The sequence below is a fragment of the Bradysia coprophila genome, unplaced genomic scaffold (genome assembly GCF_014529535.1).
Source record: "Bradysia coprophila strain Holo2 unplaced genomic scaffold, BU_Bcop_v1 contig_232, whole genome shotgun sequence".
NCBI classification, from domain to species: domain Eukaryota; kingdom Metazoa; phylum Arthropoda; class Insecta; order Diptera; family Sciaridae; genus Bradysia; species Bradysia coprophila.
Window position 1 is genome coordinate 1,489,182 of NW_023503493.1, and position 25,991 is coordinate 1,515,172.

The window sequence follows — 25,991 nt, forward strand, 5'->3', positions numbered from 1 at the left end:
ATTTTAAGAGAAGAAGCCATAAGCCATTATTTGACACTGATCTGTAGGGCACAAATGCAAAACACTGCCCTTTCAGTTACAGAAATCTTTTGAGGTTAACTTTACAAAATTGACAACTTATTTGACACATTTTAAGAGAAGAAACCATAAGCCATTATTTGACACTGATCTGTAGGGCACAAATGCAAAACACTGCCCTTTCAGTTACAGAAATCCATTATTTTCAGAGAAATGATAACAGGCGCTGCGATGACTCTTACAGTGAATATGTCGAATGAAGCTTAACAGCCATGCATCCCATACGTCGAAAACTGTACGATTTTACAATGAAAAGGGGGTCTCCTGTTATCATTTCTCTGATCACTTTGACGCATTTATTTTATTTTATTGGGTCCAAGTCTAGATTCTCCTTCAACCATGAAAATGTAACATGGAAATCGGGTAACTTGGTTCTGATTTATTGATCGAGGAAATGTTTGTGTTCCTCGAACCGAATCAACCGGTCACTACTCCGCAATTTGTTAAAAAATGTTTTTAAGAAAAGCTCCGTAATGCATCGATGACGTTACATAATTTATGGACGGTATCTAGATGGCACCACGGTGGCTATGTCATTCCGTGCTGCAACTCAATCCAAACATTCAAAAAAGTAGCGAACTTTGAGGTTTTCATTTAGATATGAATTTAATGTTAAGTTCACTGCGCTGTAAACGAATTTTCAATTTTTAAGTTTTAGTCTTTAAATGTCGAAATCGTAAATTATCAAATAAAAATTTACCAAAAAAAAAGAAATTTTTTTAGAAATTTAGAAAAAACCGTGTCGCTAAAAAGTAAAATTCTTTACCATTTGAAAACCATTTTTTAGATAAAACAATTTTTTATAAAGAAAATTAATAAAAATGAAAAGTCAATTTAGAGAAATCAGAAATTTGAATTATAAAAATAAAAATAAAAAATTAACAAACTTTTATGGTCTATTTAAAATGTCAACCAACGATGTAAAAAGACATAGAAAATAATTACTTTAAACAATAACTTACGACACGTATAACTAAATTTAAAACAAAAGTGGTGCAGACAAGATTTTACTCGTACGAAAGAAACAAATAAATCTTTTTAATGGAGTACACATTGCCGTTATATGTACCCCCAATCATTCAGTGCTAGGGTGAATTAGCCGTGACATTCCATTTGTAAATTCATTATCGAATGGAGTCACACTCGAATGCATGTCACTTTTGTTGATATCTTGTGCACTAAAATATTACCCGGCCTTAATAACGTCAATCTGTAAAATTGTTGCTGCCAGACGAAAAGAAAACATTGTTTTTGTCTGGCAGCTCACAGTTCTCATTGAGATTTGTCTGTCGGGTGTTTTTCTATTCATTGGTATCTGTCTGCATCAAATGACATTCATTTTGTATGACGGCTCACAGTTTTAATTTTTTGTTGTCTGGCGATGTGTTTTTCATTCATTGGGATGTGTGTCATACGTTTGACGCCAAGGGCATATCACGACCAAAACTGACAATTTTGCACTTTTCATTTTGTCTGTCGGCTGACAGTTCACACTGAATCTTGTATGGCGATGGTTTTTCTGCTCATTGGGGTCCGTGGGTATCAAATGACACCAATTTCAGATCAATTGCTTACCACGACAGTATGGCTATTTTCCGATTTCCCTTTTGTTTGGTATGTACCAGCTTTGTGGTAGCTTGACCACATGTCTCTTTAAAATACGTTGGCCTAAGGTTCTAGACCAGCGCTAAGCTCTGGAGCGGTATTATTCGATAGCTATAAAGCGCACTAAATTTCAGACTTCATTCGGACGCCCAGGACTAATGATTGGAGTATTATAATGACATTTCTTTAATACTATTGTCATTACAAGCAAAGTACTAAAAGTAAATAATATTAAAAGAAAATTTAACTCAAAATTAATGTTGGATAGTGCCTAAAATTTATCATTTAAAATTGTATTCATTTTTACTTGAACATTTGCCATAGACTATTTCAATTGCAACAAAAAAAAAAGGTTCTAAATCCATTAAGGTGCGGGAAAACAGGAAAAATATACCCTTCAAAGACTTTCAAACGCTCAAATTGTGACAACAACAACTTTGACGGCGTTAACAATTTCCGAAACCATTATTACATCTGAAGATCAACGTAAGAGGATTGCAGAAAAAAAAAGGAAATCCAATGTTTTCCTGACTCCTGATTACTGATCCATGAACTGATCGAAGACCCTAGATATTCTGACAGGTCTCGTCAATATCTATCATTTGACAAGCACATCAATGGTCAATAACACACCAGACATGCAGTTTTTCACAAGCTGAAGCTACTGTTGCATAAAATCGATTTCCTCAAAAATCCTCGATGATTCGTCTCGTCAATACCTCTTATTTGACGTATCGCACACGACTTTTGAACAAAAACCTTTAGGGGAGGGAGGTGCGGGAAAACAGGAAAAGTGAGTGGTGGAAAACTCTTTGTGGTTTCGATCGATAGTGCCTGAAATTCTAATAACAATTGTACAAAACTTCGGTACCATAAGTGCAAGTGAAGCCGGCTGAGACACGTTAAAGTTGAAAAAACGTGATTTTCGAACAGGCTTAGATGCGTGGATACTTGAGCGATGAAGCTAATTAATAGTTCTAGAAGTAGAGCAACAGTTCCTCTACCAATGACCAAAAAATTCTTTTTGAAGACCAACTACGTAGAGGCCGACAGTAGCTCTAAGTTCCTCCCTCATTTTTGGTAAAATTTGCATGTTTCGAAGGCACCTGAGACGCACTTATTAAAAATTTTTGTAATGGTTAATTCTGAAATGCTGGAAGTCCCAGCTGTCCATCGACACCACGCTTGTAATGACTTATGTCAACAGTGCCGATATGTTGCGTGATTAATTGAAATGTGTCCTTCTACGACCAAATTTTATGTTTGATTTTGTTCCAAGCTGACTAATAATATCCAAAAATATCAAAATGCTCAGTTAAAATTCATTCAGCCGCATCGTGGACTCCAAACGTCTGGCCCTGTTTTGGAGTACTTTTCGTGTAGTTTCGATAACGCCCGAAAATATCGGGAAACAGGGAATACTCCGGCTGTTTTGAAACAGCAGATTTCCTTTTTTTGTCCATTTTTCTCATGTAAATCTTCAGATGTAATTGGTGTAAATAATTACCGATGTAAAAGTTGTTGTTGTCCCAATTCGAGTGTTTAAAAGTCTTTGAAGGGTATACTTTCCCGCACCTCCCATGATCATAAATATGAAAACAAAAATTGTAAAATCTAACTCGTCCATTCTTTAATAGAAAATTGAATTGAAAAGTAACTTTTAAAATGAAATTTTATTTAGTAAAATTTTTCTTAAAAATCAGAGAAGAGAACTCAAGTAGTTTGGATTAAAAGTATAAATCAAATTCAACGTTTCCACATGCATTTTGCCTTAATATTAGTAAAAATCAGAACTTTTTAAAAGAAAAGACAAAGCATTCAATAAATTAATCAATTTTAAACGAAACGGATTCGAAATGAAATTGAAGGATATAAAAATGCGACTACGAAAAGATGGATAATGAAGACGAATGACATACTCGAATGCAATGTTGTCGTTTTTTTCTGTGTACATATAAGAGAGGAAACCTTAAGAATTCGAAATTTTAATTTTAATTAAAATTATTAAATCTGACAATGGATTATTTGAAATTATTCATTTTATTGATCTCAACGATATCCAGGCCAAAAAAACAAAAAATATTAAAAAAATAAAAACAAAATTTATTGAGTCTTAGATTACGAACGAAGTTTTTCTTTCTTTCCCCTTCTGGTTGTACCAACAAATTGTCTATCAGTCCCCTCGAGCACCGAAGAGTGGAATAGCCTATTAATATCACGCCGTAAGTGCGCCTTCTATTTCAAAACAAATGCATAGCGGGTCATTTTAGCGCTCAGTGTTTGACATTTATTATATGACGTCATCACTATTTTGTGCAACTGTCAGTTGTAAATATTTAAATTTTTGGCGCACATATGGTGTGAATTGGCTGCTGCGAAAGTAATTCATTACATAAGTAAAGGTAAGAATTGTGTGATAAAAGCGAACTCGCTCGTGTCTTCTTTGAGCAGCACACTCCGGTATCTATTTTTTCAATTTAGACTCGTCGAATGTTGTCGAATGTTTTGACAACTTTGATGGAGATGGCGATGAAGTCACATGCAGGTCTATTGATTGTCAGTTAGCAATTTAAAAGACCTCTAAAGAAAACGAAGAAAATGGAGCTCTGACTGTTCTTCTCTCATATGGCAAATTATATGTTGGATCTAATGAAGTACTAGATTTTATATAGACTAGAAGGTGATAGATATTTGGACGAATGATGGAACCGATTTCAATTAAGCCTACATCTGAAAACATGATGATGATCTTAGGCTATCCTTTATTCGTGTTATCACCAGTTGTACTTAGACTTTTTGCTTTTGCTTGTCAGAATTCAACCTCTGAATAGATTAAAATCTGACAGATTCGATTTCTAATAAAACTGATAATGACTATATATACAGTACACATTGTAAAATATCGTTGACCATGATTGCCAACGCCATCGAACGGAATGTAGTAGAAACATTTCCGTACAAATTGTTCTACAGAAATAGCAAAAGCTTTTTGTTTTCAGATTTTCATCCAAGGTGAAAACTCTTTCAACTTTATACTGATGCCACCAGGGGTGTCGCCTCATAGAATGGCTTTTACATGCTGTGGATTTCGCTAGGGTTCGAAAATGGCTTATAACATTACTGCAGAGAAATGTTAATTTTGTTCACATGCGGCGAGATAGAAGGAACCAGAGAAATGATAAATTGGTACACCTGTGGTGAGAGCGAATTTGTATGCAATTCTCTCAAATTCTTTTCCATAGGAGTCAACTGTCATTTACATGTTAGTTCTATCTCGTCACAGGCGTACCAACTTGACGTTTCTCTGAAAGGAACTTGAGAATAACAGTTGGCACCTATGGAAGAGAATTCGTACGAAACTCTATCGAATTCTCACCCATATGTGCCAGCTGTCATTTACATGTTCCTTGTATCTCTCCGCATGTGTACCAACTTAACAAGGACTGAAGTCCGAAAATGCTTTTCCGTGTGACGTATCGAGTTTTGTAGGCGTGGTAAGAGAACCGAAAGAAACTACGTGACGATTTCGAGGGGCGAAAGTTTACTTTCGGTTCTCTTAGCAGGCCTACAATAGTTATTTGTGTATCTGTTTTGGACTCACTTCGTTCGGGCTACAACTTACGAAATTGCCTAAAACCAATCGTCCAAAATTGATACTCAAACAAGTAAGTGAAAAACCGAGAAAAATCTCAAAACTCCTCCATTTTCTATCCCGACACATGAAAAGTTAATTGGCTTGGGTGATCACACAGCACGTAAAATCCATTACAAATGGAATCAGGATTAAAATGAAAATTCACGTTTGCGTATGTTTGCGTTGACTTCGGACTTTTCAACATTTGATCCCTTGTCATGCAAATAACTTTCTTTTGTTGCCAAAAGAAGACAGAAACTGTCATTGATCGACTTTCATGTGAAAACAACACTTCATTTCAGCACTAGTGTCGAAAAGTGTTCCAAAAAACAAATATTTCAGAAACGTCACTTCGAATTCATGTTATTTCCTTTCGTCATTCCGCAATTTTATGCCGATTGCAGTACTCTAATCATCGCAGAACACCGCAACTGTTTTCGTTGAAGCACTTCAAATGTTTGGTTTTGCTTCGAAATAAATTGTAAAATAAAAGTTCGACGGTGAGGGGAGCTTTTATTTCAGTTTGTCATTGGTAGAGATGAAATTTATAAGACATTGAATAGCATCGTTGATAAATTTTATTGTTTACCTCAATTAACAACAAGTCCAATACCATAAATTGGAAAAGAACAATTTGATAAGAAAGAGACTGATTTTACCGGAGCTAAATAGTCTTTTACATAACCAGTGTTAAAAGATGAAAAAAGCAGAGCGTTTTGTTGCTCCGAGGCGAAGTCGAGTTATGTAATGGATTTTACATGCTTCTGAATTTAGTCAATATAATCAACAACAAAGGGTTTCTGCCACTGACTGTTTCGATCTGATGAAGTAATTTATATTATCACATACGCGCGGTGTTCGGATGTCAAAATTACTTACCTAGAAGTTTAATTCAAAAATTACACTTCAGTTCTATGTTGTTGTCTCGGTTTCGCTTATGTGATAAAATAGAGTACACACTTGTCACTATCAGTCTCGGCAAGCCTCGACTTCTTCGTGACAAGTGTGTAATATATAATAGTGTCTCTTTCAAAAATACGACATTTCATCACACCATTGCCACAGTGGCAAAGAGATGACATATTTCGAGAGGTCATACATTTTCGCATGTAAAACTTTATTCTGCTTATGATTCGCTAAACTTTTACATGCGAAAAGTTATGACTACCTGTCGAAGTTGGTCATTTATTTGCCACTGTCGCCACGGCCTGATGAGATGTGATATTTTTGAACAGAAATGCAAAGCATCTGTTTGGTGATTTATTAATCATTTCATAGCTGGGGTTGTAATGAGTCACTTTCGACCCTAGAGAAATCAAAAGCATGTAAAATGAATTAAATTTGCAATTAACCTGTCACAGACGGCAGGCATATTAGCTGTTTTACTATCTGATCTGTTACTTCATTTGATCGATGATTTTCAGAGATTGATTTCAAAAATCTTTTACTTCATTTGTTTTGAACTCGCTTTTTGCTATATAATACGATATCCCAACAAAAATCTCTTCGAGAAAAGTGTGACGCAGTCTTTGAAGTACAATTTCTAAAATGAATGATATCGCTAGAGTTGACGCTTTCAGCTTCGTTACGCAAAAATTAAATTTTACACCCAATTTTAGTTCAAACAAGCTATGCCAGCTTGTTTGAACTAAAATTGGGTGTAAAATTTAATTTTTGCGTAACGAAGCTGAAAGCGTCAACTCTAGCGATATCATTCATTTTAGAAATTGTACTTCAAAGACTGCGTCACACTTTTCTCGAAGAGATTTTTGTTGGGATATCAGTCGTTTTAGAAGTTTTAGAACACTGCTTTTTATAACAGTTTATAACAGAAATTCGGAAATTTGGCAAAATTTGAAAATTTGACGAAAATCGAAAATTTGACGAAATTCGAAAATTTAACGAAATTCGAAAATTTGTCGAAAATCGAAAATTTGACGAAAATCGAAAATTTGACGAAATTCGAAAATTTAACGAAATTCGAAAATTTAACGAAATTCGAAAATTTGTCGAAAATCGAAAATTTGACGAAAATCGAAAATTTGACGAAAATCGAAAATTTGACGAAAATCGAAAATTTAACGAAAATCGAAAATTTAACGAAATTCGAAAATTTAACGAAATTCGAAAATTTGACGAAATTCGAAAATTTGACGAAAATCGAAAATTTAACGAAATTCGAAAATTTAACGAAATTCGAAAATTTGACGAAAATCGAAAATTCGACGAAAATCGAAAATTTAACGAAATTCGAAAATTTAACGAAATTCGAAAATTTGACGAAATTCGAAAATTCGACGAAAATCGAAAATTTGACGAAAATCGAAAATTTAACGAAATTCGAAAATTTGACGAAAATCGAAAATTCGACGAAAATCGAAAATTTAACGAAATTCGAAAATTTAACGAAATTCGAAAATTTGTCGAAAATCGAAAATTTGACGAAAATCGAAAATTTGACGAAGAAAGTAAAAGTAATTCTCTATCTGCCACCATTCAAGAAATATCTACAAAACCCCAATTGACCCACCCATTTCCAACTTTCGACATTTTTCACATATGCCCCTCTGTTCTACTCGTAAAACTCTGAGACTTTGCCGAAGAAAGTAACTCTCTATCTTTCATAACCCAAAAAAATATTAGTCCTTTCATCCTACGCTCGAGTAGCTCAAAATTTGGTCACTCTAATCACTCTAGCTCAAACGAATCTGCCCCGATTTTTTAAATTATTTTTTTGTTCGAATCGTGTTACGAATACCTTTCATTTGATGGGTCGCACGTCTCTGTAGGTTTCAATACAGCTAAGCTTCAGCCGAAAACGCGTTCCCGACCCTCGAAAACCACACTCAGAAACCACTTCGAGGCCAATAAAACAAAATTCTGGTTTTTCCTGGGGTAATGGCGTATCACAATTTCATTTTTATGCCCACCCTGACGTTCCTGCAAAATTTCATGGAGATTGGCTGACTAGTTTCCGAGATCGACCGTCGATAGATGGATAGATAGAAACATACAGAGTAAGTTGAAAGATTTTGATTGTTTGGGAAAAGTCAATTTGGTGTATTTTGTATGAAAAGTGACCAATTTCAAAACGATGTATCTCCGGCAATTTTAAACCTACATAGTCGAGTGATAGCTCGTTTTGCTCGTATTTGAAGCGAGAATATGATAGAAAATGTTTTGTGGGGATATAGTCTTTAGGGCAGAAACTGAAATTCTCGCCTATATGTAGTTGCCGCGTCTCAAAAAATTTTCTTCGTTCTTTTTTTGGAAGTTAGACTGCGTCAAGTCCTCCGCTAACGCTCCGGACATGATGAGTCAGACCTTGTAGTTTATTATTGCTATAACATGGACCACCATATGCAACATCACCGATACCACTGTTTGTAGTCATATGTAACGACATAACAAGAGGAGAATTGATAAACAAATCATATCTTGCCATAAGTATAATCCGACAAACGTAATGTGATCATTTCCGTCACTTTTGCTGTGTGCCACACAGAGAATGAGAAGATACGCGAACTGCTGTCTCGTTGAGATGTCTATATCTGAGCGAAGGTATACATATAATTGTGGGGTGGATGGGCGCAAAGGAAATGTTATATACGGAGAAAAATACCGTTATTTTTTTGTGTTCGAATAGAACGATGCGGTTTGCGGTGTGTTTGGAGTGATATAAGTGGGTGGTTTGATAACAAACAATGAACAAAAAAAAATTTGTAAAAAGCTTTTTTTTTCTGCTGTAATTTTAAATAAGGGGTTTGAACACCCACCACCGTATCATCATCAACATCATATATCATAATAATAGATTGATACATGGAATTTTGCGGGCGTAATAGAGAAGTGGGAGAGAGAAGTGAAAAAAATACGCTCAGAAGGGTGGTGGTGGTGGTTCGGATTTGGTTTTGTTGATTATGAGTACATAAAACATCATTCAATGTGATGATTTGGCTCGAGATTTTTTTTTTTATTTCCAATTTTTTTCCGATTTGCAAATTAAATATCAGAGGGTGGTACTTGGGTGGACGAGCTCGTCATGATAATATAATGTGTGTTGACAACGAACGACGAAATGGAATGGGACGGTTTTAAAGCAGTCGTTTGGATTAAGTTTTTTATGGAATTTTCGATTGCAAATGGTTGGTGTTTTAAGCGGAATTAGGTGTGTTTGCTGTTAAGTTGTCACTGTCTGCTTGTACGAATCTGTAGATCTGTGTTTGTATAATTGGAATTAAAAACAATTTAAAGTACGACCCTTGGAATACACGAGACGATTCGATATGGTTTACTTACAAGTAAAAGCGTCACATGACTTCGTTGGGTTAGTAGCCCTAAGCTCGGGATTGGTCCTGTGATTGGTCCCAAAATTAGCCCCAAATTATAGTTAGAATGAAAAGTAATTCGACACAGTGCTGATTCGACACAGTGCTGATTTGACACAGTCCTGATTCGACGAAGCCCTAATTCGACAAAGCCAGGATTCCGATTAACGTTATTCATCACCGATTTCATTCCGGCTAAGTAGCCTATTCAAAACATAGCTAACGCCGAACCGTACGAAACACCTATTCGTATCAAAAGCCTTTGCTGTGAAACTCTTCATTTTCTTCTCTACTGAAAAGCTATTCGCCCTTTAAAATCACTTACATTATCCACTGTTTGCCTTGTTATCATATACAAATAAATTGCCGGAGGCAATATAGACAGCCCCGTACGAAGTCAACTTTCATAAATTCCTAATTAAACAGCTATATACCGCTATATTTAACTATATTTCACTGTAAATAAACATTTCACAGAGGAATATGCTATTATATAGCTCTATATGCCTGTATATAGCTCAATATAGCTGTATATAGGTATATATAGATGTCCGTATATGGAATGCCTGAAACACCCCACACACATAACAAATTATTTCCATGTTAACAGAAACACTCTGAGTACCATTTTTCCCAAGATATATCTGTTAAGATTTGATGATTCTGCACAGCGAAATAAAAGACGATCTTTACCCGGTGGAGGTACAAACAAGAAGAACATTTATTGACACATATGATTACGACTATGTACAACAATATGACTAGACCGATATGTCCATATGAACAACATTGAAATATGAATTCCTAAATTCAACACTCTCCCTGAATGAATATTTCAATTCTTGTCAATAAACTAACGAAAAACTCTCCCTGAATTGGAAAAATTCTTTCTCATCACAATTCAAGGTAAAAAATAAATTCTTTGTGAAAAAATGTTGCAAAACATAAAAAAAAACACAAAATCTTCACACAATAATAGCGTTGAGCGTATCCTTCGATCAGACACTTTTACCGATAATGAATCTCTCATCTCAGACCCCAATTGCTCGTCGTCATTGTACCGAACATCGTATTCCAAATTTGCAAATTCGCCACGCCCAATGTTGCCAGTTTGATCTAATCATCGTTACAATCAAAGACGCCATTTCTCCGGTGATTCATACGACCGAATACTTCCCTTCTTTGACCACATGATTCGCCTCCAAACGCAGACACACAATGAATCGTCTCGGATAACTCCAATGTTTCTGACTTCTTGGCAAACGATGTAACCGCCGATATTGATATTTTGTCCTCATACGCGCGACGAAATTTAATCGATTTACACAGCTGATGAAACGTGACAACCTTCCATCGCCGAATTACACCTCTTCGTCGCCTAAATCCTTCTTATGACGAGATTCTAATTGACCAGATTCCAATTGAACATGCGGTTTCCGAAACATAACCTCATTTCGCCGGAGCCACAATTTTTCCGGATTGTCTTGTTCAATTTCATGTACACTGTCCATCGATACGACGCCACCATTTGTACGACCAAAACCATTTGAACAGCCAGCTGAACGACCCAATTTTATCGCTTTTACATCAATTTTCTCCTGATGATGCTTATCGCCGTTGATTCATTCGGTGTGACCGAAAAACCTTCCAAAATCACGCCAGATTTTACCTTTTTCGTCGTCCGAATCCTTCTCACACGGCACGCCACCATCCATGATTTTTGTGTTAAGCCCTTCTGTCGTTTTCTTTTCAGCGTTTCCTCGCAGTCCAATACAGTTCGCACCATTTTCGCAGATCCACCAGCCTTCAAATTGTTGACATCCATTTTGATTCGATGAAATCGAGAAATTTTCTCCGCAATCGCACACTATCCATGCCGGTAAACGATTTCGAAAAACAATTTGTTGACGATCTGCGGCTTCTGTTCTTCACTTTTCGACTTTTATTTTCGCGTTCCTGGGCCCATAACCTGTTAAGATTTGATGATTCTGCACAGCGAAATAAAAGACGATCTTTACCCGGTGGAGGTACAAACAAGAAGAACATTTATTGACACATATGATTACGACTATGTACAACAATATGACTAGACCGATATGTCCATATGAACAACATTGAAATATGAATTACTAAATTCAACAATATCACTTTTACTAAAATCCAATATGGCCACCGGCAACCATTTTGTTAGGAGACCGGAAATAGTACCGACGCTTTACATTCGTTAATACCTTTCAAACAAAAAAAAATTCATGAAATTTGGTCAAAATTTACTCGAGATATTGACAAAATACTCCACGTTCACTGTACGGCCGAGTAGCCAGATAAGAGCTCACTCCAAGTGACCTAGCTCACGCTCCGGAGAACATAATTTCAAAAACTTTTTTTTCCCTGATTGGTACGGTCAATACCTATCTAATAAAGCTAAAACGAACGAAATATGTTCAAATGTGGCCGACCTACAAGCAAAAACTGCTTGCCGCCCTGTGCCTGTTCCACACCAAGGGGTCTAACTCACGAGTCGGTCATCCGATTTCCATAAACTTTTTTTTTGTCGATCGGTATTGTAAATACCTTTTATTTGACGTATCACTTACAAGTTTAACGTTTAAATGTCCGGAGATATCTTCGAAAAACCGTAAAACACTTATTGGGCCACAGCTCGGGAGGGGTCGATCCAAAATCACTCATCTTCGAACTTAGCCTGTCTTTTGACATTACCAAACGGGAAAAAATAGAATTTTGAAAATCGGATGCGTTTTACTCAAGTTATCGTGCAGACGGACAGACGGACATTTTTTTTTCACTGATTTGGCATCTCTAGACAACCACAATAGGTTTCCCCTTACTCAGGGAGTCCAATTCGACGTGTTACGGACGTATGCGTAAACGCATAAGACCCCAGTACTTCGTACGGGTCTAAAAAGTACGACCGCAATAACGACCACGAATGTGTTAGCTTTCAACAGAAAATTGATTTGATTGTAGCAGTTCGACCAGCTCTGAGAACTGAAAACTTACCAAAACTAATTTTTATTTAAAGCGAACATATTCGTGGTCGTAATTGCAGTCGTAAATTTTTCGAAAAAAAAGCTTCTGGTGGAAAGATATCATCAAAAACGAAATTCCAGACACACAAATGTAGGCTAAAATTTTAGCGGAGATTCGAAGCCTCTCAAACGTTGATTATTGACGTTTCCAGGGAAGAACTGAATTTTATATGGACTTTTGAGTAACGTTTTTCGAGTACCCGAATCCAAAAAGGTTTTCGAATAACATTATGCGAGTAGCCTACATTTAGGCGGGAAAATGTTCGTTTTTTTGATGATTTCTCTGAACGAAAATCTTTTTTTTGAAAATTTAAACTTATTAGCGCAGTGGTATTTTTAACCGAAAAATTGGTTTGTGGGTGATAGCTTATCCCATTTGAAGAAACCTTCTCAGGTAACTTTATGCACAGGTTTCTCCACGTGGGATTAGTTATCACCCACAAACTAATTGGTCCTTTAAAAGTAACACCTTTTTGCGTAATGGTTTTGCTTTGTAAACAGATTTTGCTTCAGAGAAATCATCAAAAAAACGAACATTTTCTCGTCTGAATGTAGACTACAAATTTGCAAAGGGTTCGTTGCTCTTAAGAGCGTTCACCCCTTGGCAAATTTGTAGCCTACATTTAGGCGGAAAAATATTCGTTTTTTGATGATTTCTCTGAACCAAAATCTTTTTTTGAAAAAGTAAAACCATTAAAGCACGCAAAAATGGGCTTATTTTAAAGGAAAAATTGGTTTGTGAGTTATAAGTTAACTTGGAGAAGCCTTTGCAAAACGCATAAATTTACACATTTGCAAAGGTGGGATAAGTTATCACCCACAAATCAATTTTTCCCTTAAAAACAACCCATTTTGGCGTGCTTTAATGGTTTTACTTTTTCGAAAAAAGATTTTGGCTCAGAGAAATCATCAAAAAACGAATATTTTTGCGCACAAATGTAGGCTAGACATTTGACAAGGGGTGAACTCTCTTAAACGAAACATGCGAATTTCAAAAATGAATTAAACGTTGATTATTCTAGCAGGAAACGCCATTCCCACAGAAGAACTGAATTTCATAAGGACTTTTGAGTGAAGGTTTTTGAGGAACGAAATTCATTAGGTTCATTCATTAACTTGGAATTTAATTAGGAACTGTCAACTTTACTGCAAGATTTCCAAACTAGAGCGGCGCGAAATTTGAAATTTTTTCATTCATACAATCTCACCGTCACACATCGAATTCTTGTTGTGCTGAACATTGGAAAGTCACTGAAAAGACACTTGGGCAAAATTGATGGGCCGATGTGAAATTGACAGCTCATTTGATTTTATGACTGAAATTAAGGGATGACAGAAAAAATTGGCATTTGGTGTTGTGTGTAAGCTGTGTAAGCAAAGTTATTTGAGTAGCGATTTCGGCTTAGTCCAAATTTGACACAGCCCTAATTTGACATAGTCCTAATTCGACTCAGCTCTAATTTGACACAGATAACCTCAAACCATATGTCTCTTACACGGTTATTTGAGCTGTCAAAGCGCCATCCTAGAGTAGCCAAAAAATTATTGTTGACAATTGTTCGCACAAGCGTTGAGGTTAAGGCTCCGTGGATGCTCTCGTTTGTTTTCGGCTTGTCAAAAATTGTTTTTACCGTACGATACGGAACAGACCTATGACAACTTCATATAAATGTATAACATTGTGGTTAGCTCTGTGAAAATGACAGCTTATTTGACATATCAAACGGACATTGACAACCAGGCCTCAAGAAAATGTATCCGTTTACATGACCGTCTAAACCATAGCACTGCTTCTAGCACTAACATAGAAAATATTCGGAGGCTGATACAAACAATTCTCAGCTGTAGCTCGTATCACTAAAGCCTCCAAATTTGAACTTTGTCAACTCAGTGTTCATGCTGGGAGCGGTGCTGTGTCTAAACGGATGTGAGGTGCGGAAAAACAGGAAAAGTAGTTTTTAATGATTTTTCTCACCAATAGCTAACTGTTGTATGTACAGACCAGATTTTCTTAAAAATTTAATATTTTGTCTTGAGTCTGAATCCAGCCAAATTCAATTTCAATGTACATAGAATTTTTTAATACTTAAAAAAACATAGCTAACGCCGACCCGTACGAAACACATATTTGTATCAAAAGCCTTTACTGTGAGGCTCTTCATTTCTTTTACTTCATTCTCTACTGAAAATCTATTCGCGCTTTAAAATCACTTGCATTATCCACTCTTTGCCTTGTTATCACATACAAATAAATTTCCGGAGCCCCGTACGAAGTCAAATTTCATAAATTCCTATTTAAACAGCTATATACCGCTATATTTACCTATATTTCACTATAAATAAACATTTCACAGAGGAATATGCTATTATATAGCTCTATATGCCTGTATATAGCTCAATATAGGTGAATATAGATACATATAGATGTCCATACATGGAATGCCTGAAACACCCCACACACATAACAAATTATTTCCATGTTAACAGAAACTCTCTAAGTACCATTTTTCCCAAGATATATCACTTTTAATAAAATCCAATATGGCCGCCGGCAGCCATTTTGTTAGGAGACCGGAAATTTTACCGACGCTTTACATTCGTTAATACCTTTCAAACAAAAAAAAAATCATGAAATTCGGTCAAAATTTACTCGAGATATTGACAAAATACTCCACGTTCACTGTACGGCCGAGTAGCCAGATAAGAGCTCACTCCAAGAGACCTAGCTCACGCTCCGGAGAACATAATTAAAAATTTTTCCCTGATTGGTACGGTCAATACCTATCTAATAAAGCTAAAACAGACGAAATATGTTGAAATGTGGCCGACCTACAAGCAAAAACTGCTTGCCGCCCTGTGCCTGTTTCACACCAAGGGGTCTAACTCACAAGTCGGTCATCCGATTTCCATAAACTTTTTTTTTGTCGATCGGTATTGTAAATACCTTTTATTTGACGTATCACTTACAAGTGTAACGTTTAAATGTCTGGAGATATCTTCGAAAAACCGTAAAGCACTTATTGGGCCACAGCTCGGGAGGGGTCGATCCAAAATCTCTCATCTTCGAACTTGTCCTGTCTTTTGACATAACCAAACGGGAAAAAAAAGAATTTTCAAAATCGGATGCGTTTTACTCAAGTTATCGTGCAGACAGACAGACGGACAGACGGACATTTTTTTTTCACTGATTTGGCATCTCTAGACAACCACAATAGGTTTCCCCTTACTCAGGGAGTCCAATTCGACGTGTTACGGACGTATGCGTAAACGCATAAGACCCCAGTACTTCGTACGGGTCTAAAAATAGAACGTCACCAGTCCTGTCACCTCTACTAGCCTACAAAAGGCTATTAATTCATTCCCGATACGAAGTGTAGACCACACAACGAATGTTATCAATTCCCAACCGAACGACATCTAAAAATGATTTATCAACGTTTTAATCGACGTTCGTGTTATTAATTTATGAGTTGCTAACACTCAACAATTTACGTTTGACTGATTTTAAAAATTCAGCGCAAAGTTCCTCCGATATGCATTTTTCATTGGCACCGCTTTTATTTTCACAATTTGTTTTGTTGCCGTGCTTCCTTGTATCCACAAAATTATATTGGTGATGAATTGTGGTGGAATGGATTGCTGCTGTGTTATCGTAAACGGAATGGTGTGTGGTGTAGTTTCGAACTTCATCCATAATATAATCAACTCATAGACTTAAACAGTCGCACAACAACCATTAGAGCTATTCATTGAGTCAGAGTCTGCTGTATCAAATGTAAGATATTGGTCAGTATAAAGTTTGGTGCTCAGCGTCTGTCTATGCTATGCTATCCAAGGTGGTGCTGGGTTAGTCAACGCGTCGGTATATTTTGCTTAACAACTAACGCCAACGATTGGAAGAGATATTTAAATATCTCTCTGAACCAAATACCTCTCATTTACTAGTGTAAGCATGCGAAAGTCTTGTACTTCATTTGTTCATACACACCACTTATCCTCCTCAGTATTTGGTTTCGTATTCAGTTAGTAAAACCATCATTAATTGCCAGCTAAATAATAATTAAATCCAATGTAATTACAGCATTTAACCGACACATTTTCCATTGCGACAGTAATTGACCTTTAGGTTTGTTACTTTGTATAGCAAAATGGTTTATGAAATCGTAAAAAAAAAAATTGAAAATTTGAATAATGAAACTCTGCTGTTTTTCAAATTTTTGTTTTCTTTTTACAATTCCGTTACAAAAAGTGTGTTTTGTCGGTTCTCAATTATACAAGGAAAGGATCGACGAGGGCTAGAAAAATTATACAATTGCCATTTTCACCAATGAAAGTGTAAAACAGGTATGGTCTATTGTCCGCTCGGAGGACATAAAAATTTGATTTTCGTACTTAAACGCACTCGTTTTCTTATTATTTTGACATAAAATGTGAGTGCGTTTAAGACGAATTCGGCGATCGACCATACCTGTTCTCTACTTTCATTGATTTTCACCATAGTTCAGGCTTGACTATGGGAAGAGAGGCCAAAGTTGTGGAACAAATTTTTTTTTTCTTGCTGGTTGTGAACCGGTAGAAAACCGGATTAGTTTAAAACTACAGTTAGGGATCATTCATAAATGACGTCCGATTTTTTCAGTGCTGCCAGCAGATTTAAATCATTATTAACTCGAAAATTGTGCATTTTCGTGAGTCAAGTATGTGTTCTACATCCCAACTATACACCCTAATTGCGGGATTACACATAAGACTATCCAGAACAAATATTTAGCGAGTTATCAATGATTTAAATCTGCTGGCAGCACTGAAAAAAACGGACGTCATTTATGAATGATCCCTTAGAGGCAGTGGTATTTCAGCATGAATTTGATTTAGCTCAGCTGATCCACACATACAATCAAAACGGTTTATATGGTTTTTCCACTTCCACACGCGTGCATGTGGCAGATTTAACCGTGTGTGTAAACTGTTTTGAATTTATGTGTGGATCAGCTGAAGTAAATGTAATTTTTGATGCGATTTTGATCAAAAGCCTGGTTCATTGTTCTGGGATTGAAAAAATTCCCAAGCGTTTCTTAAAAAAAGTCTTTCCAATAGCACGAGCCGGAGGCGAGTTCTGAAATTGAATTCGCTAAAAGAGTCTTTCAGCATAAGTTAGAAACCACATTTTCTTAAGAGCGCTCACCCATTGCTAATTTTCTAGCCTACATTTGTGCGCAAAAATATTCGTTTTTTGATGATTTCTCTGAACCAAAATCTTTTTTTTGAGAAAGTAAAACCATTAAAGCACGCCAAAATGGGTTGTTTTTAAGCGAAAATTGGTTTGTGGTCGATAACTTAACCCATTTGGAGAAACCTTTGCAAAACACATAAATTTACACATTTGCAATGGTTTCTCCAAGTGCAATAAGTTATCATCCACAAACCATTTTTTCTCTTAAAAGTAACACATTTTTGCAAGCTCCAATGGTTTCACTTTTTCAAAAAAAGATTTTGGTTCAGAAAAATCATCAAAAAACGAATATTTTTGCGCACAAATGTGGGCTAGAAAATTGCCAAGGGGCGAGCGCTCTTAAATTACGTGGGAAATAAGCGACAAAGTGGCGATTTTAACACTAGTTGGGAAAAAAAAACTTATTGGAGTAACCATATATATTGTCATTTTGCTCTATTGAAAGGGGGTTCAGTAAATAATCGGAAAATATTGACGAGTGTAAAGTCCTCAATTCAGGTTCCACTACTTTTGTTTTTGTTGTTGTGCAGTTATGCCGGTTGAACCAACTGTGTGCAAAAACCAATGAAGTAATAGATTTTATTCACCTAACTCATTTTCCGGTGGATTAGTGAGTGAATTATCTTTTGTGAATCTTTGCAATTCTGGCTTGTGCGGTTACATCTTTCGCCTTCAAGCGCCACACATGGCCAAATAAAAAGCTCCAAACAATGAAATAATATTCTGTTGGATATCACATGCTATGCAGTACTTTTAACAAATGAAGTAGTAGATTGCATTAATTGATTTCTATTCAAAAGTTCCGAAAAATCTTCTCAATTGTTTGTAGACGTATCCATTACAACCGTGATATGTTTTCCGTTTTATTAAAAAAAAAAGGTTAAATTCTTAACTCGCCCGAAAAATCGAGGATATAAATAAACAAAAAAACGGCTCACATTGCAGATGTTTTACGTTAAAAATTCCTTAGCAATGATTGCATCAATAACAAAACAAAATTACAATTGTCGACTATTTGCTCACCAGTTCTGTTTCAGCCACAATTCGCTTCGTACTTATTTACATTTGCAGTGGAACTTCAACATGATAAAAGTGCCTTGTGTATCAACAATAAGTAATAAAACGATTCGAATTAAATTCATTTTTCTCTTTGGTTTGTAGACCTTTTTCAGCGCATTGTTCGGATGCGGTGTCCGATCGGTGGATAGAAATGATTCTATTGATGACGAACCATCAGAGCCATCAGAGTCAGGCGGTTTATCATTGGTTCCAACACCAGATTTTATTGAATTCATTGAGGAATTTCTGAGTTTACCAGAAGATCCACAACTGGTTAAAGATTAAATTTGGATAAACTGCACATCAGCAGCATTGTATACAGTTGCGAAAAATAAACGATTTTTTATTGAGTTCGATTGCTGCCAGTCTACAATGCCATCCAATGAACAGATACGTTACATCGTCGGTATTCTTATATGAAGTGACTATAAGCTGGAGCCAGCAAATAGCATTTTAATTTCGATTCGCACGCGCGGGCGAATAGCTTTCTCCGTGCAAGAAAGCCAGGGAGTTGCGGGAAATGGCGAATTTGTTACAATATAACACGGAAATGACAAACCTGGTCTCTAGGTGTAGATAGTGATCAGTCAGAGAACTCTTAAAGGGTAAATGTGACGCAAGTTCTTTTATCTTACTTGCAAAATAACTGATACCGCTGAGGGTGACGCATTGTGCGCCGTATGCAAAAGTCTTATCAACAAAAAATTGACTCAAAAAATTTGTGAAAGAAAATTTTACAACAAAAATTGTGTCACAAGTGGCAGATGATTCAGTTTTCTTTCAATTAAATCCTTTCAGTACATTTTCTAACCATTTTCCTAACAATAGGTTTCTCAACATCTGCCACTTGCGACGCAAATTTCTTTTTGTACAATTTTCTTTCACAGTTTTTTTGGTTAAATTTATTGTTTATAAAACTTTTGCGTACGGCACACAATGCGTCACCCTCAGCGATATCAGTTATTTTGTAAGTAAGATAAAGGACTTGCGTCACATTTACCCGTTAAGGGTTTTTGACTGATATCACCACTTTTGTAAGTATGAGAAATCAGTCTGAATCCCAAAATCTAGAAACCAATCTTGGAACACCTCACTCATATCGAAAATAACTCAAATCCATCAAAAAATACGATGGAAGTTAGGAAGGGCCAGAGGAATCATCTGTCATACCAAACTATAGGAACCAACCTTGGAACACCTCACTCATGTCGAAAATAACCCAAATCCATCGAAAAAACCGATGGAAGTTAGGAAGGGCCAGAGGAATCATCTGTCATCCCAAACTATAGGAACCAACCTTGGAACACCTCACTCATGTCGAAAATAACCCAAATCCATCGAAAAATCCGATGGAAGTTAGGAAGGGCCAGAGGAATCATCTGTCATCCCAAACTATAGGAACCAACCTTGGAACACCTCACTCATGTCGAAAATAACCCAAATCCATCAAAAAATCCGATGGAAGTTAGGAAGTGCCAGAGGAATCATCTGTCATCCCAAACTATAGGAACCAACCCTGGAACACCTCACTCATGTCGAAAATAACCCAAATCCATCGAAAAATCCGATGGAAATTAGGAAGGGCCAGAGGAATCGTCTGTCATCCCAAACTATAGGAACCAACCTTGGAACACCTCACTCCGATGGAAGTTAGGAAGTGCCAGAGGAATCATCTGTCACACCAAACTTTAAGAACCAACCTTGGAACACATCAATCATTTTGAAAATAACCCAAATCCATCGAAAAATCTGAAATCTTGTTAGAAATTCCTCATTTCCCGCAACTCCATGTTAACCCATACCGCCACTTTTGAAGAAAATATCTTCGTTGTCGTCCTTTGAAGGCACTGAGAGGTTTTGAAGAACATCCGAAACCCATTTCGATATCTAAGGACCGATGTGGACGAATCGACAAGAATTCCACTAAGAATTTCAAGATCGATCGATTTTCTTACTGTAGCATTTCCAATTGCGAGATCGTGACCGTACAAACAATTTTCTTAAAAATCGTGAACCAATCGTTTCCTGAAACATTACTCGTTGGCAATTTATTGCTTTCGCTTTGGGCCTATAAAAGCAAACGACCGCCGAGCACACACTTTATCAGAGGTACTTTATCTCGATGAAAGTGTAAAGTGATTCTTATAAGTCATAAAATGTTGAGTTGTAATGCAGTTGTCGGTTTAATTGTGGCAGCCGTCGTTTATGGCACTGCCCACAGTATCGTTGTGAGATCACACTACGAAGAAACCATCTCCTATCGCCGAAATCCAGAGTGTGCACCGAGTACTTTGGACAAGGGCATTAAATGTGCTGACATCGGAGAAACAATGACGGTTCGAGGAGGTCTTGTAAGTCATATACAGTTCAGTGCCGGCCTGGCCCTACTGGGAATTCGGGCGATTCCGGAAGAATCTTTTTAGAATTTTACGGGCCATTTCCCGATCTCCCCGAAGAAAACCTTTTGGAGGCCAGTCCGGTACGGATGCAGTGCATGTCTTAAAATCGGAATGATTTTGGTGCTGAATTATCTTGTGTCGTTTCGGCAATGACAGTATTCCAATTACGAACTTCACTATGTGCCGCTAGCATCAGCGTATTACGTGGCAAGAATGGCAGATGCTTTGGGATATCAAAGGGAATGTCCGTCAAACACCACCTTCCTTCGAGATTTGGACATTCAAACACCTTGGAGTGGTACTCATGGTGCTATTGCGATAGGTAAAATAAAAAAAAATCTTCTCAAAATTCTGGTGTAGGGCTCGGAACAGGCCAGGTCGACCCGGAGCTCAAATTACCTGTTAAGCTGTTAAGAATTGAAAATGAATAGACAATTTTTACAAGGTTAGATGTCACTGACATCATGTAAGGTATATCTAGAATTAATGTCCAAATTTCAGGTAAATTCCGGTCAGTTCGGTTCAGACTTGAATTTTAGTTTCAGATCTGGCCATATTTTTTGAAATTTTCATCCAATTTGGCTTAGTGTCATAGAATTATCGAAAATACTAATCGCATATTTTACGGCTATTCAAACGTTCAAACAATGTGCGAGTAGCACCTACCTAAAACTATCTGGTTTCCAGATGCCACATGCGGCTTGAACGATCTGATCCGTAGAAAATGCACTTTCCCAACTGATGTTTACCCCTTTCTTTGCACTGGAATCAGTGGCACTCCGGGAACGTACGGGAGAAGACTCGAAAGTATGATGAACACTAACTGCCATAGATAGAATAGTCCTCTAATTTGTCGGTTTATTTTTTTGTCATTTGAAGCACTATCCTACAACAGTATACTACAGGGTGACAACAACAGATGGGCCCTGTTCGTTCATTGCTGGCGAGCCAAGACTCCACAGAATCCAGAATCGAACGAAATCGCTACATCATTTAATGTGTTCAATTTGGATCCCGTATTTACTAAAGCCGACAGAACTAAAGTCATAAATGAATTGAAACGGCGTGGATTTAACACCGATCCGAAGAATCTTATTGAATTCGATTATGATGGTACGCCATGCATGTGCAAGTAATCTGAGGCTCCGAGGGTTTTTTTTTTGTAATTAATTGGAGTGTCGTGGTTGCATGAACTTCACTTGCATTGCACGATTCTGTAATAAAATTCTGACCTTGAAATTGAGTTTTTTTTATTGTAGAAAAATAAGCGAGAAATGGAGGTAATGCGGAAGTTGACATTCGGAGGGGTTGGTTGGGGAAGTCAAAAAGTTGCTGCAAATATGCTTAGCTGTCCACAAAAAAATGGTAAAATATTTTTGGTAGTAGACTTGCGTCAAGCCCGTTTTTGTAAATCATCTACATGCCTACAAAATGTTTCACAAAAGCTTCATAAAGTACCATGTTGTAATGGAAGCATAAGTTCCTAACCACTCGATTGAAATTCTTGAAAATCCAGCAGAAACTGTAAAGAAAATCCTCTGAAAGTCATTGAAAATATTCGGAAATTTATCGAAAATCCTCAAGGGATTTTCTTTCTGAAAATCCTTTAATTTGTCAACGAAATTTACACAAAATCGATTAAGACCGAAATAGATCGACGACAATTTACTGACTGTAAACGTTCAAATTCCCGAACAGTAAATTTTTTTGGGATATTATATTCTGCCGATAAATTAATTCAAAACTACCGATAAAAAATAATAAAGTGCCGATAGCGAAATTCCCGAGTACCGATAAAAATATTCAAAACTACCGATAACTTTTTACCGATAAAAAGTACTAAAGTACCGATAAACTGGTCGTTTTATCGATCATTTATCATTTTCTATCGGTAGTTTATTACTTTCCATCGGTAATTCATTATTTTCTATCGGTAGTTTGATACTTTCTATCGATCATTAATTATTTTTTATCGATAGTTCATTATTTTGTATCGGTAGTTCATCATTTTCTATCGGTACTTTAAGGCAATAACGTATTAGTATACGTTGGACCATAAATTTATGGTACCCAACATCGATTCGAATGGATTTTTTTTTCTTCAAAATTTGGCGTTCGACCGTCGTATACGTCTACGTAGTGCCAGTCTACTTCTATTTAGTGTTAGTCATAGATGTACCACAAAAATAGATGTAAGGGGCTCTGCAGCATCAACCTCATACGTATTGACATTTTTGATTGAGAACATAGGTCAGCCATTTCGACTCAGACTCAGACTCAGACTTCACATCTTGAGCTGGGGACCAGGCCCTGGTCCCAGTCAGGCTCTCTTAGAACAGTAAGGGAAAAGCATGTTGCGTTTTCCTGTTACTTTTCGGCCATCCAAGCTGTCCAGAGACTGTCCTGGTTGTCTCTCAAGAATTCCCCAGGCCAGTCTAAGGTCTGCAGCGCTGGGCCGCCACTCAAGTTGCTAGAACTTATATACCTCTGTATGCTACAGAGGTAACTAACAACAACTGCCGCCGCTCGGTCTGACAGTCGGACTAGCTACAAATGCAATTTTTCAATCAGTCAATATAGTTAGTCGAATTACCTCTCTCGCCAGTGTATTTACCACACACTTGGCTCACCGCCATTGTCATGTTTCTTGTTATCGCCGTCTGTTCGTCTCTTCCAACCTGCGCGATTTGACGACGTTCTTCCTGCACTTTCATCCGATCTCTGCGCACTTCAACAAGTTCTCAGTAACCGCCCTGATTTAAACGCACGCGACTCATCCTACTCTACCGACCCAGTAGGAACAACAACCGCGTCGATCAGTCTTGGCTGGACTAGCTACTAAACTCCAACCTCAACGCTGACAACCCCCCACAGGAGTCCTTCCCGAAAAAAGCAAAAAAACATAGCTCCGAGCACAAATGCGCCAGCCCCGAACAAAAATACGACTGTCCGTGGAAAATTCATGTGCTCTAAGAAAAGTGTACCTTTGACGCAAATTCGGGATATAGGCACACTTGTCTCAAAGCACATGAATCCCCCACAGACAATCACATTCTCTATTCAAAACCGACACACCCGTACATGTCTCCATGTCTCCACTCTTCCCAAAAAAGAACCATGTAAAGAGTTACCAGCGATCAAAAACCTCGAAACGCACAAACGCAGGTCACAATTTCAGCGTGCCCCTGTTACCCTCTTAAGTCACAAAAGGACAACCAAAATGCAAACGCTGGAAAATCCAGGGTCCACGCCACGGGAAACAGTTGCACATAATTCAATAATCCAGACCATTTTTGATCACCACGGGGACCTCCAACGGTCTCATATCGTCAATGGACCTCCAACGGTCGCTCCACTGATGCTTGGGCTGCGATGCTCTTATAGCGCATTCTTATCGTTTGCACTTGACGTCCATTTTTCACGCAAACTTTTCAATCAAAATGGCGACCGGCCGCAAGCGAAGGAAAAAACACAAAATCACCAACCTCTTTCCCGCACAAACACAGAAAAAACACAGTTCACGCACTCAGAAGCACCCAACACGCAATCCTCACCACACAGAACAATAATTAACGCGAAAACCAACAGAAAAAACTAAAATTAAGAAGGAGCAAAAAACCGCACAACCTCTCACTTTTCACCCAGCCTACTCGTGAGAACATAGGTCAGCCATTTCGGAACAGTTTTTGTTTAGGATAATATATGACGTCAATTAAAAATAATTCGTGCAATTTTCAATCTCCAATTTCTCCATTATTTTCATAGTATTTTCTTGAAAATCGTAGTACGTAATCGATTTTTGGTTTAATTCGCTCCTAAGCATATGGTTTAGTCGTATCTATAAAACAAATATCTTGACGCATCGATTTACAAGTATCTAGCGTATATTTGTCAAAAGTTTCACAAAGTTTCACAAATTTTGACAAATGTTTCACAAAAATTTGTAAAACATGTGTCAAAATTTGTGAAACTTTTGACAAATATTAGGCCCTGTCACAAGCGTTTTTCGTCCATTGTAGCCCTTTTCGGTAGCTAAACTGGGAACTTTTCAGCCCAAGGATCTGATTCCTCAATATTACTTAGGGTATAGGTTACGTAGAATAAGAAAGAAGGTCAGAAAGACACCATTTACTAAATATCCACCAAATAAAAAGAAAAAAAGTTTAAAAAAAAGCGAGAAAGAAAAACACGAAATCGAAGATTTTATGGAAAAATAAGAAATTTCGACCAAGATAAACTTTTTCGGACCACCCTGTACATTCCAATTTCTTGATTCGTGTTCAGAATTTAGAGATTCACATATCTCACTTAATATATGTTCGTAAAACACTTAAAAGAGAAGAAAATGGTCCAAAATCACGCATTTTCTTCAATACCTTAAAAATTTCGACTTCGATAATTTTTTCGGCCCATCCTGTATTTTCCACAAACTTTTTGTATTCGGCAATGTTGTTCAGAATTTTAAACTCTACATTTTTCCCGACGAAACTAATTTTTATCTTTTCGGGTTCTCGTGATATTCAATGAAAAGCGATAAGATAGAAAATAATGAACTACCGATAGAAATTAATAAACTACCGATAGAAAGTAATAAACTACCGATAG

At 37.0% G+C, this 25,991-nt stretch overlaps 1 protein-coding gene and 1 long non-coding RNA gene across 3 annotated transcripts; both read left to right on the forward strand.

Moving 5' to 3' along the window:
• Positions 1 to 18,864: 18,864 nt before the first annotated feature.
• Positions 18,865 to 19,346, forward strand: LOC119075825. Of its 2 annotated transcripts, none has more exons than XR_005087466.1 (2): positions 18,865 to 19,029; positions 19,090 to 19,346. It is a non-coding gene; the product is annotated as an uncharacterized LOC119075825 (long non-coding RNA). The 2 variants fall into 2 exon arrangements; XR_005087465.1 differs by having other exon boundaries at positions 18,865 to 19,020.
• A 1,733-nt stretch (positions 19,347 to 21,079) lies between these two features.
• LOC119075810 lies at positions 21,080 to 22,621 on the forward strand. The gene is made up of 4 exons (XM_037182377.1): positions 21,080 to 21,338; positions 21,543 to 21,708; positions 22,074 to 22,193; positions 22,266 to 22,621. The coding sequence occupies exons 1-4, from the start codon at positions 21,144 to 21,146 to the stop codon at positions 22,520 to 22,522; spliced, it is 738 nt and encodes a 245-aa protein (XP_037038272.1). The 5' UTR covers positions 21,080 to 21,143; the 3' UTR covers positions 22,523 to 22,621.
• The last annotated feature ends 3,370 nt before the right edge of the window (positions 22,622 to 25,991 follow it).

What these genes read in the sequence shown, in the direction of transcription:
- LOC119075810 (XM_037182377.1), top strand. Translation starts at nt 21,144, where the DNA reads ATGTTGAGTTGTAATGCAGTTGTCGGTTTAATTGTGGCAGCCGTCGTT. An exon ending in TGACGGTTCGAGGAGGTCTT is followed by an intron (nt 21,339 to 21,542) that starts GTAAGTCATATA and finishes CGGCAATGACAG; the next exon opens with TATTCCAATTACGAACTTCA. An exon ending in GTACGGGAGAAGACTCGAAA is followed by an intron (nt 22,194 to 22,265) that starts GTATGATGAACA and finishes TGTCATTTGAAG; the next exon opens with CACTATCCTACAACAGTATA.